Genomic DNA, 12,063 nt, shown 5'->3' with positions numbered 1-12,063 from the left:
GAAGTTGAAACATTGTACCTATTACATTTTTGAGCTTTTTAGACCAAAAAATATGCATTTTACCTACATGGATTTAAATATATTAAATTTAAATTTTAGATTCTGGGCGGAGTGACGAATGTATTGATTTTACAATGATTTGTTTTTTTTTATTTTTGTCTGTGTACACGAAAAGTAGTCGAAATAATACTCCGATTTTCTTCAACAGTACCTATCTTGTTAGGTGGGAATGTGAATCTAGTTAGTGCATTAGGAAGGTCAAAATTTAATATTCATAATAGTTTTCAGCAGCGCAAGAAAAAACAAAATTAAGATTAAGGAAAAACGGTATTTTTTATGAAAAATCGAATTTGGTTTTTTTTTCTTCCTTTTTTTTTATTTAGTAACCACTGTCCACTGATATAAACATTTTTTTATATACTGTGGTGTAACTCTAGAAAAATAACCGTAGATACGTGAAATTTTAACTGAATGTTTATATTAGCATTTTCTATACACCATAAAATGTTATTATGTTGTGTAAATTTTATTCATGGGATCAAAAAGCTTGAAAACTTAATACATAACTGCTAACATATTGTTACAATGGTAGTTGAAAATTATTACAAATACAATAATCACAATTATTTTTTATAAGTATTTAAAATTCAAATTTTGACAAAATACGTAAAAATCACGAAAATGTGTAAATTATTGTGAGTTATAAATTCATAAAAGTTTTTCTTTTAAATCTAAAATTTAAAAATTTAATACAAGATTCTTCATAAGTTTGTCTACCTTAAAAAAAAAATTCTATCGGTTAGCCAAATTAAATTTTTATGAGCGTTTTAAGTTCAATTTTTTACAACATTGGATATTCACAAGAATTTCTCTAGTAACGAATTCAAATGTATCACCATCCATTACAGTTACCCACTTGTACAAACTGTACAGCAGAGCAACACCCACTTGCACACCTTTTTTTCATTATTATCTATGAGTATCTCAAAATAAGCCAATATATTTTTAAAATTATACAATGTCAAGAAAATGTTAATATAAATATTCAAGGTAATATTTCAAATTACTAATGTTATTCCTATCTAGTATATGATGGACAATTACAATAAAAATAACAAAATGGATGTTATTGTAAACTAGTATTTTATAAATTTTTGTGTGTTCCAGCAAGGAGTTTTATTAGTTTTTTCCAAATTTTTAGGAAAGTACTGCAACACAACTTCATTGTTAATTCAAACTAAGCGGCTGTCAATATTTATACAAAATCCTCTCCAGTTAAGGAGTAGTTGGTTAGCTATTCCCTTTACAATAACCGATCTTGAGATTGTTGAATCAATATAAATACAGTTTTCTAAGTTATATTTTACAGGTCCTAGAAACGTATGACCTGTGTTCATAAACTAACATAATCAAACACAATATAGTGACATATGCAAGGTTTATTAAATGGTTTAAATAGTAATAATATTAGACAGTAGACTATCGCCTGAGTAACCTTATTCTTAAGAATGGTACATTGAAGATCGCAGGAGTAGTAAGAGTACAAAATAAAAACAATTGAATTATTATGAATTATCTTTAAGGTAGGTAATATTATTAATGTTACTTAAAAATATAGAGATGAATGTTGTCTGATAGTCTCTACTTTATGATTCAAATTCAACTGCTGTGTATGCCAATAATGTACATACTCATGCTCTATGTTCCTATGTTTTGTTAACCTAAACGATTTTGATGAATGCGACATACATTTCGAGTCAGTAATTTGTTAATTGTTACAGTACTGACTATTTTATTTTGGTGTATTTAATACTGTTGACTTGCAATATCTTACTAGATAAAATTTGCTACTGGAAATCAATGTCACCTTCAAATCTGAAGACTGAAACAAATATTCTGCTCTAAAATGCGAAATTAAACACAAAAGAAAACATTAATCATTGTTCCACTCAGAATCTAAAAGAATATTTTTAACAAATTATACAGTTTTGTATAATATTCCAATTTGAATTCAAAACAAATAATTTAGATAGAAAATCCGTAGAATATTGATTGAAAATAAATTTATTTTTCGTGTATAATACACTATCCTATAGAAAGTATAATTTTGTATGGCGTGCAAATGTGCAATACTATTTTGTTAAACAAATGATATAGGTACGTCAAAATCATGAAATGGACCAGCACTTATAAAAACATATTTTACTTCATAGGTACTCAAATATAGTCTCGATTCTAGACTTGGGAATAAACAATAATAAATATCTAATTATAGTTATTATTAATTTTGTATATATTTTATGAACATGAAACATAATTATATGTATAACATTATTGAAAAATAAATAATAATTTATTTCTAACATCAATAAGAATAATAAACAGTTGATCATAATAGACAAACAGTGCATTTGAAGCTTATAAATATTATTTGTTGTACACAATTTTCAACATATAACGTGGACATAATGTTTTTGAATATAAAAATAGTAACAACACATTTAAAACAGATGTCAAGTAAAAATTTCTTATGAGAAAAATAATATATCTAGAGGTTTTAGTACTATAAGTTATCATAAAGAATGTATTTTCTAAAATAAAACTCACTCTGTCATAATATATTTAATTTAAAATAGTATAGACAGTAAACATAATTATTACTGACAAAGTTGGTCTCTACTCTCTAGCCAACTTAAAAGTGATTTATTAATATTAAATATATCAATTAACAATTAAAACATGCTAACAGATATATTTATGGTATAATATGATTATTCTAGTTTGAGAATTAAATATATAGCAATTCTGATGGAAGATTAAACTATTCAAGCAAAACGCTAAATTAAATATTTATAATACTTGAGACTTTTTGAATTAAAATTATGTCCGTGATTTTATTAACTAGTTAGTACAATGGTAACAAAACATTCATCAAAATGTTCATAAGTATTGTTTGATTAAGTTTATTCAATTTAAACTATGTATGGCACTACATAAAAATTACAATTATTTTATCACTAGGAACTCATTAATTCATAATAACAAAGTAGCAAACCACACAATTATTGCTATTAATAACAGTGATAATAATAGAAGATGATAAAAAAAAATTCTATAATACATTATGTTACTTATTAAAATAGTTTAAATAGAATGTCGTTTTGTATCAATAATGTATAATATTTATAAACCTAGAAATAAAACTTACTTTTTAACGAGGATATTCGTTGATATAAGTTTTTTTAAGCTTAACTACTACTATCGGAATGTTATGTTGTTAAATTATAGTAAAAAATAATCTTGTTTACAACATACATTTAGTCAGATAGAGCGTTGTAGATTTTTTGTGCACGTCCTCGAATCTCTTCATTTTTATGCTGTTTCATCAGTACTAAGCTTTTTGTGCGTATTTTCTCTACCACGTTAACACCATAAATGTTAGCATACCTGCTAAACAAACTGATATATAAAACATTTACACTTACATTTTATTATTTCATTAAAAACAAATTATATTACATTAGATATAAATATATATATACCTGGTGATTCTTTTATCATAGAACACTCATTATTTCAGAAAGTGTACATTTTTTTGAAAATATTTTTTTACATAGTTTCAAGTCACTTATAAAACAATGTTTTTCGTAAAAAATTATATTTTTAAATATTTTTTATCCTTATAATTTTTTAAGTTTTTTAATTTTTTGAATGACAACATTGGGTTTTAATTTTATATTCCAAAGCAGAATATTTTTCTTAGTATTTTGATACATGAAAATCGAATTTCGGGTGAGTAGTTTATGAGTTATAAATATTCAAAGTTTAGATGAGCAGAGAAGTGGATAAACATTTCGCGGGGTAACCCTGTACCACTCTACTCCGCTCATCTAAACTTTGAATATTTATAATAAAAATGTATTTAGGCTTTGTACAATGTTTACACTTACATAGTATCAGGAGCTGCGGCTTTGTCTTCCACAGGCAAATCTAATACAGGATCCAATTCCATTGCTTTTACGGCATCAGTAAGATTGCTAAATAATGTTACAACTCTAAGTAGAATGTCTTCATTTTCATTCAAGTTCAACATGGACAATAGTTTTTTGGGAGCCTAATACAGTAGAAACAATATATATTAATATCTTATATAATATTATGATTATAAAGATTAATGAATATAAGAAATTTCACTTAACATCTTAATTATACTTCTATCTATATTAATGGAGTATGATAAAAATAAAAACACTGAACACACATTATCAATATCAATAATAAATAACATACTTGTCCACCTAAAAGATGTGGAATCATATCATCATTACAAGATAAGTTGATTAATAGTTTTAAGCATTGAAGAACAACTTTGTTATTTTGACTCTCTAATAAACCATATAATGTATGTATAGCCGGTTGTAATTCACTATGCCACATATGGAATACTGCAATGTTGGTCATAGTGGATAAACAATTGTAAATAATCTCATCCGAATCCATCATTTTCATTAGGGCTAATAACATTGGAATTGTCTCCTGAAAATCATATTAACATTGTCATTAATATAACAATATAAACATAAAAATATACATAAGTATAATTAGTATAGTTAAGTATTTTAAGATTAAAAATCAATTCAAACAACTTAAATTTCCATTTTTTTTTATCTAACCTTCATTTCTTTTGAATTATTTTTGTTTAAAGCCAAATTTCCTAATGCCACAAGTGCAGTTATCTGAACAGATTCTTCAGGATGGTAAATCAACTGCTGAAGTTGACTCAAGTATCCAGCTTCCCTCATTACTTCCTTAAAATTAAAATAATAAATATGTTATTTAGGGATGGTTAAAATTGCTTTATTCCAATTGATTTTAAATCTTGTTACAATTCGAATAAATAATTTAGAAGATTCATTTTATTAAAATATTACAAGAGACATCCAGAAAGTAAGATTACAACATGTGTTAAAGATAATATATGCATATATTTTAATGAAATGTACAGGATATAATATGGCAAAAGATGTCATTATTTCTCCAAAAAATTGTCATTAAGGTCAATGCATTTTGGAAACCTGGGCACCAGCACGTTTACCGAAGATGGTAATCAGATGACGCCAGGTCCGGGGAGTAAGGTGGGTGGGTAACAATAACCAATCCAAATGTAACAAGCAGGTCTTGAGTGAGCCAGGTAGTATGAGGTCTGGCGTTGTCATAAAGGAGTAACACACCACAAGTCAGCATTCCCTTCTCTTAATTTTTGATTTTTTTTTCAACTTCTTAAGAGTTTCACAGCAGTATGGTATGCAGCAGCATTAATAGTAGTGGGTTTGGGCATGAAATCTACCAATAACCTCTAACTTCCAAAAGACAGATGCCATTATCTTCCACTCTGAAAACTATTTGTATGACAGACAATGAGTATGCAGCCACTGTAGACACTGCCTTTTTGACTTACGTATACTCAGGTCTTGTCGTCAGTCAAAATTAAATTGAAAAAGGATTCACTCACATACACAACATTTAGTTTAAGTAAAAAACTGCATTAGGTGGAGCAGTGGATGAACTGGTTGAAAACATTTCGTAATAGACTGAGTCAATTGATGGCTTATAATTCACTCTTAGGAACCCTTCAACACGTTATAGCTGAAAACTATGAAAAAGTAATATGTTTACATCTAACACGATCTTGTAATCTTAGTTTCTGGATGTCCTTCGTATATAAAGATTTATAATACCTTATAATTTGTCTAAACAAATAAGTTTTTATCATATGTATTTGCGTTCTACACCAAAGATGCCCACAAATGCTATTAAAAACTAAATTATTTTCAAGATTGTAAAATCAACATGTGAACATCTCCAATAATTTGAAAAAAATGTACATACAAATATGGTGCTAATGGCCTAATTGTCAAAACAGAATTAGGTATTGTTTTCATGATTAATAACAAAAATTTTAAAATTATTATAATACTTCTTGTATACTTGTACATAAATAGTCTAGGGATTAAAAAAGTTTAAATTTCTATCAAGCTATACAAATAGTAAATGTGTGTGTATATATATATATATATATATAAAGACATTTCAAGTCTAATTTTTAAATCTGTCCTACTACACTAAAAAATACTAAGCTAGATAGATATAAATAAGTGTTTATATTTTATATTAAGGAGTATTAAAAAATAAAATCATATTCATACTTGGTTCGGAGTAAATGTTGCTAAATTACTAACAGTCACAAGTACTTTTTCAAGTACTAGAATATCTCTGGATCCCATCAATAATAATAAATTTTTAGCTTCATTCGGTTCCATAGGTCTAAAAAAATTTTAATCAATAAAATTAGATATTAGTTGTCTATTAAATTATTATTTAAAAAATAACACATTAATGAAAATGTTGTATTTACCTATTCAACAAAGATGGTTGGTTAATCTTTTCAAATTCTTCCATATCTTGATTAGACTGGCTTACAGAAAGTCTGTGTTCACCTGGTTGTGGGGATTTTCTTCTTAAAGACCTGTTGGAACTTTTTCTTCTTAACGGTGTGCCAAAATTTGATTCCAATGCATAATTATCACACAGCCTTAGGTTTTCTGTGGATCGGCTTCCTAATATATGTCTAGCATCTACTGGACTCATTATTCTAGGTGAATTCCATGGTGACGCCTAATCCATAAAAATAAAAAAATATACATAGTTTAAACATATACTGAAACATTTTTGTTAATAAAATATTGAAAATTGCATTGAAGTACCTATATATTGAAGTATTACATTTTTATGATTGATATATTCAATTAGACTAACTACTTAAAAAACTGAATTTGGAATACCTACTTTAATTTTTAAGTATTCTGAATACTTTTTTCAAAATTAAATAGTTTAAGCCAAACAAAAAATAATTCTATCTTATTATAATATATATTTTTTTATGTATTCCTGTAATAGTATAGGTACACATTTTAAATCAACTTAACCTTATGTTCCTTGCATGTTACTGGAAATGTTGACAATTTAGGAAATTATGACAATTCTTAATAAAGGAATCTAGAATCTAGGAATCTAGTGGAATCTAGAACTTTTGACATCAGTGTTTTTATTTATAAAATATGTTTAATATATAATTAAAAGAATATATATCATTGAAGGAAGAATATTTGACATGAGAAAAACAAAAAAAATAAAATACTATACATTTTTCTAAAAAAACCATTTTTAATTTTAGATTCTGAACGGAGCGAGGAAGCTATTTAATATTTATTTTTTTACAAGTATTAGGGTATTATCTTATTCCAAGTACTTTTTAAAAGAACAACTTCTACATATGGAAGTGATAAAAGTTGGTCATTTTTATTAAATGTCCCCCCAACTGCACTAATGGTTAATATTCCAAGCATATTTATAATTTTTTGAAGGTGCAATAAAGCTATAAATGGGTTTTTTTCCTAAACCCTATATCAACTCTTTGAAATAATTTTTTTTTTAAAACCAAAAATGGATCAAGCTAAAGTGTATAATGTAAGTACTTTAGAATTTATATTGAAACATACATAGAAATAAAAAAAAATTCAAATATATTAATAAAAAATCCTAAGCTACCTAAACAATTAAGTATTATATAAATAATATAATATAATCACTTATATATATATTATATATAATATAATCTTGGATAAATGATAAAGAAATTAGTTCAATCCTTAATGATTTGGTCCAAGGAATAAAACTATTAATTTGGAAAGAATGAATCTTCTTAGATCTTAATACTATTTTTTCGTAAGAATGGACTAAACCATTAAATTTTAAACAGTATATTTTAATGTAAAATGACACTAATTTTAAGAAATTCTAAAATAAATTTAAATGTTGTACCTACATACAATTAATCAAACCAAAAATATTTTTTTTGATAGGGGAAATTTTATTTGTTTTTATTATAATTACAATATAAGTGATTTTATTGTACTAAGTACTAATTATCAAAATAGTTCAATGCCGTGGAACTAGTGGGTATAATTTCTTCATGAATTAATTCTTAACCAATTATTAAAGAAGAAATAAACATTGGACTAAAGTACAACACTCTTCCTATTAAAAAAGTATAAAATACTGTTTGCCAATTGGAAATAATTTTAATAACTGAAATAAATATAAAAATGGTTCATTAAGTCATCCATAAAAATAACAAATATTGTAAAACACAAATAAATGTACCTATACTTTTTTATTTTTTTTTAGGTATTAAATATCATTAATATATGATTAATAAAATTATTCACACAATTTAACTAGTCTATCTAACTAATCCCAAAAAACTTGGGCCATGAAAAAGGAGAAATTAGAATAACATATTATAACTTTGCCAACAAATCTATAATTTAAACCAGTGTTTTTCAACTGATGTACCACAAACTGGCATTAGATATGCCACAAAACTATTGAAATTGTAAATCATTCATTCATATTTTAGTGATTGAGGTGCCTCAGAGTTTTTCTAATACATCGAAGGTTATCGTGAATAAACTGAAAACTACTGAACTAAACACTCACTATTTTAATATTTTTATTGAACATGAAATGTAACAATGACTTTATATAAATACAAACCTGTAAGCTTCTAGGTCCATGCAAAGAATGTTTGTTTGAAGGTGTCTGTATAGCCACCATTGTGTCAGCAAACATTCTTGCTCGTAAATTGAGTTCTTTAATTCTCTGCTGGACAGTCATGGGTCGTAGAAACACACGAGTGGTTTCCGAAGTGTCCAAGTTTCCCAGTAGAACGTCGGTTTGTGTTGTCTGGGACAGACGGCGAAAATAAAGGCGTTGATCCTCATGATGGCAACCTAGATGGGAAACATTAGTGAGGTATTTGATAGAAATTGACAAATAAGTGGAAAAACGGTCTCGGCCGTTTACAGGTTAATCTAGGCTAACATAATCGGGCATCAACTTACCGTCGTCGTTCTTCCGGCCCAGACGTCGCCCGAACGCGTTCTTTGCAACCGAGTATCCGACGTAAGCGAAACCAGCAAAAATCGCTGAACACACAGCCACTTTGTTGACCGTGTGATCGTTGGTAGACGTCGGATTTAATGCCATTTTCCGGTCGGAACACCACCGTGTACCAACACTTGCGGGGTACTCGCACAAGCACTCCAACAGGCCAATCCAGCCGACGTATTACACCGATCGTTACGATGGCTGACAGACGCGACTGATAAACCACTACGGTGCACGATACGTCGACAGACACATGTCCGTATTAGCAGAGCAAAGTGCCAACGTATCGAAGAGACGCGATGTACTGCCGTCGGACAAGTTTGAGCCAAGTTGAAGAGTTACCAGTTAGAGCGCAGTCCGCGCGTCATATTAACGCTCTTTAGAATTCCGATTTTAGAATAATAATAATCCTTCGCAGTTCGTACGAACCACGGACATCGAAACGAGACGTCATGTGTGAATGTATGATACTGAAAATGAAAAACGAAAATCATTACTGTTATCAAAAAGCTTCGGTCAACTCGTATTTTCGGCTCATTGTCGCCACTCGTTACAGGAACGGTATTCCTAATTCGCATTTCGTGTTCGCCGAAACTCAAAATAGGTAAATTAAATAGATTTTTACGTATCCACGATAACGATTAACGATATACTTTATTTTACTGAACAAAAATTTAACGAGTTATGCGTATGCATATAATAGGTATAGCGTAAATTAAAAATGTGGTGGTTATAAGTAGAAACCTATTAATTAGGTATTATATTATATATTGTTCTTATTATGTATATTTTGGATTAAAAGGTTTTTGTATTAAGGGGATTCGATACCGTGATTTTCTGTTTTTGTTTAATACACGCGTGAGTGCGCGACTTAGTATTTTAGACGTGTTTTTTGCCAAACAAATGAAGCGATAATAATTCTGGAAACATATTTGAATTGGTCGTCAAATCTACTTGAAATCGACTTCCCACGTTTTTGATATTATCTCTCAAATTTCTAAAAATGTCATTTTAAAAAGAGTATTTATATAAATTGTCGTATTTCAAGTTAAAATCAATAAATCAAAAATGTGGAAAAGTAGATTTCAAGCTAACTTGACGAAAAATTCAAATCTGTTTTCAGAAATCTTATCGCTTCAATAGATCAATTGGAATGTTTGGCAAAAAAACACGTCTAAAATACTATGTTGCGCGTGTGTTATAGACAAAATCAGAAAATCACGGTATCGAATCCTCGTAAGGGGCCTCACTTTTTTTGTCAAAAACTACCGTTTCTAATTCCAACTATACGTGTGGACAATTATCACGATTTTCATTAAGAAAAATATTTAGATTATCCGTAGTAGGTATATACAAGGGAACGATCGATACACATTTTTAATTTTTGTTATTTAAATTGCAATAAATATTGTAAAAAATTAAAAAAGTTCAGAATTTCCAACTTAAATATTTAATTAACTAAATAAAATTTTAAAAAGGTGGGCGAGTAGGTATTGCTCTGCTGTACAGTAGGTTACAAGTGGGTCACTGTAATGGATGGTGTTACATTTGAATTCAATGATGTAATATCATTGTATAATAAAAACGATTCTGAGCGAAGACGGTCAGTCAGCCTATGATACATTGGTCATTGATATTACTAAGTAGGTTTATTTGATGATATTATATTGTGAATAAAGTATAATAAAGTATAATAATTATACCTATATTATAACCTCTTTACGGGGAACCTTGTTTTACATTTTCATTCCTTAGCTATAAAAGTTGAACATTTCATAAATTTTTAACTACAAAAAAATTATTAAATTATAAATTTGATAAATTTTGTCAAAAGTTGAACCTAAAATGTTTATAAAAAAAGATGCGTGCCTATGTATTTTTAAAATATTCGACTGCTATTGTAAAATAATATCAGGGGCCTTGCATTAAATTTTCACTCTTTTTTACCCAACAAATTAAATTTTATTTATATGTAAAAAAAAAAACTAAAAAAATTTAAAACTGACAATGCCCGTAAACAGCTCAAAAAGAGTCAAATTATTTTCAAAATTGTATGGTGTATGCAAAATGAGAATATAAACATTCAGTAAAATTTTCATGTATTTACAGTAATTCGTTTTTGAATTACAACAAAATAACAAAATCGCTACATGAGAAATCGAGCGGATATCCTATATTGTAAAAATATGAACTTTAACGTTCTTAAAAATTAAATTTAATTTGCTTGTAGAAATTTTTTTTTTGATAAAGGTAGACAAACTTATGAGGAATCTTGTATTACATTTTCAAATCTTTGATTTAAAAAGAAAATTTTTTATGAATTCTTAACTCAAAATAATTTGTTAATTTTCGTGATTTTTCCGTATTTTGTTAAGATTTGAACTTTAAATACTTATAAAAAAAAAACTGTGACTGAGGATTTTTAATATTTTTCAAATGTCACTGTAACAATATAGTGGGAACCTTCTATTAAACTTTCAAGTTTTTTTACCCAACTAATAAAATTAAAAAAAAATATAGAAAAAAAAACCTAATAAAATCGGAATCTGAAAATGTCCCTCAACAGTTCAAAACAAATCAAAATATTTTGATAATTTTATCGTGTATAAAAAATGCAAATATAAACAAGCAGTGAAAATTTCATGTATATTCGTAGATAGGTATCTACGGACTACGGTCATTTATTTTAAAGTTACAATAAAAACCAGTCTTAATTTGTATGTTGTTTTTCCTGGCGCTTTTGAAAACTATTGAAGATACTGAAGTTGAAAGCATTATTTCAACTACTTATCGTGTGCACACAAAAACACACACACAAAAAAAAAACACAACATTGTAAAATCAATACATTCATCGTTTCACTTGTACATGTTATGGAAAAAAGGAATATTTTGTCAGAATGCAAATCGAGGTTATTGTTGTGACGTATTGTTGGAAATAAAATCGTATATGTTGGAGTGAAAAATAAACATTTTTTTCACGATCTCAATTTTATTATGCAGAACGTATATTATTAGGTACATCCTGTCATGTCTGTGGGAGTGCGTGCGAGAG

At 27.7% G+C, this 12,063-nt stretch overlaps 1 protein-coding gene across 3 annotated transcripts; it reads right to left on the bottom strand.

Annotated features, from left to right (window-relative positions):
- Nucleotides 1–2,274: 2,274 nt before the first annotated feature.
- On the bottom strand, nucleotides 2,275–9,493 carry LOC100165581. 3 transcript variants are annotated; one of them, XM_008187634.2, is made up of 8 exons: nucleotides 8,964–9,493; nucleotides 8,617–8,852; nucleotides 6,416–6,675; nucleotides 6,207–6,324; nucleotides 4,674–4,808; nucleotides 4,291–4,536; nucleotides 3,951–4,114; nucleotides 2,275–3,459 (listed from the first exon to the last, which is right to left on the bottom strand). In XM_008187634.2, exons 1-8 carry the CDS (start codon nucleotides 9,106–9,108, stop codon nucleotides 3,318–3,320), a joined length of 1,446 nt encoding a protein of 481 aa, XP_008185856.1. In that variant the 5' UTR covers nucleotides 9,109–9,493; the 3' UTR covers nucleotides 2,275–3,317. The 3 variants fall into 3 exon arrangements, with proteins under 3 accessions (XP_008185856.1, XP_008185858.1, XP_001947154.1); XM_008187636.2 differs by having other exon boundaries at nucleotides 2,275–3,450; XM_001947119.5 differs by having other exon boundaries at nucleotides 2,275–3,447; nucleotides 8,964–9,492.
- Nucleotides 9,494–12,063: the final 2,570 nt, after the last annotated feature.

Source organism: Acyrthosiphon pisum, chromosome X (assembly GCF_005508785.2).
Source record: "Acyrthosiphon pisum isolate AL4f chromosome X, pea_aphid_22Mar2018_4r6ur, whole genome shotgun sequence".
NCBI classification, from domain to species: domain Eukaryota; kingdom Metazoa; phylum Arthropoda; class Insecta; order Hemiptera; family Aphididae; genus Acyrthosiphon; species Acyrthosiphon pisum.
This window is presented reverse-complemented; position numbering and strand designations above follow the sequence as displayed.

Bases quoted from the DNA above. Each gene is read 5' to 3' on its own strand.
- LOC100165581 (XM_008187634.2), bottom strand. From the start codon at position 9,108: ATGGCATTAAATCCGACGTCTACCAACGATCACACGGTCAACAAAGTG. The intron at 6,676-8,616 runs GTTTGTATTTAT...TTTATGGATTAG, and splicing joins ATGGACCTAGAAGCTTACAG to GCGTCACCATGGAATTCACC. The intron at 4,115-4,290 runs GTATGTTATTTA...CTACTGTATTAG, and splicing joins CACATCTTTTAGGTGGACAA to GCTCCCAAAAAACTATTGTC.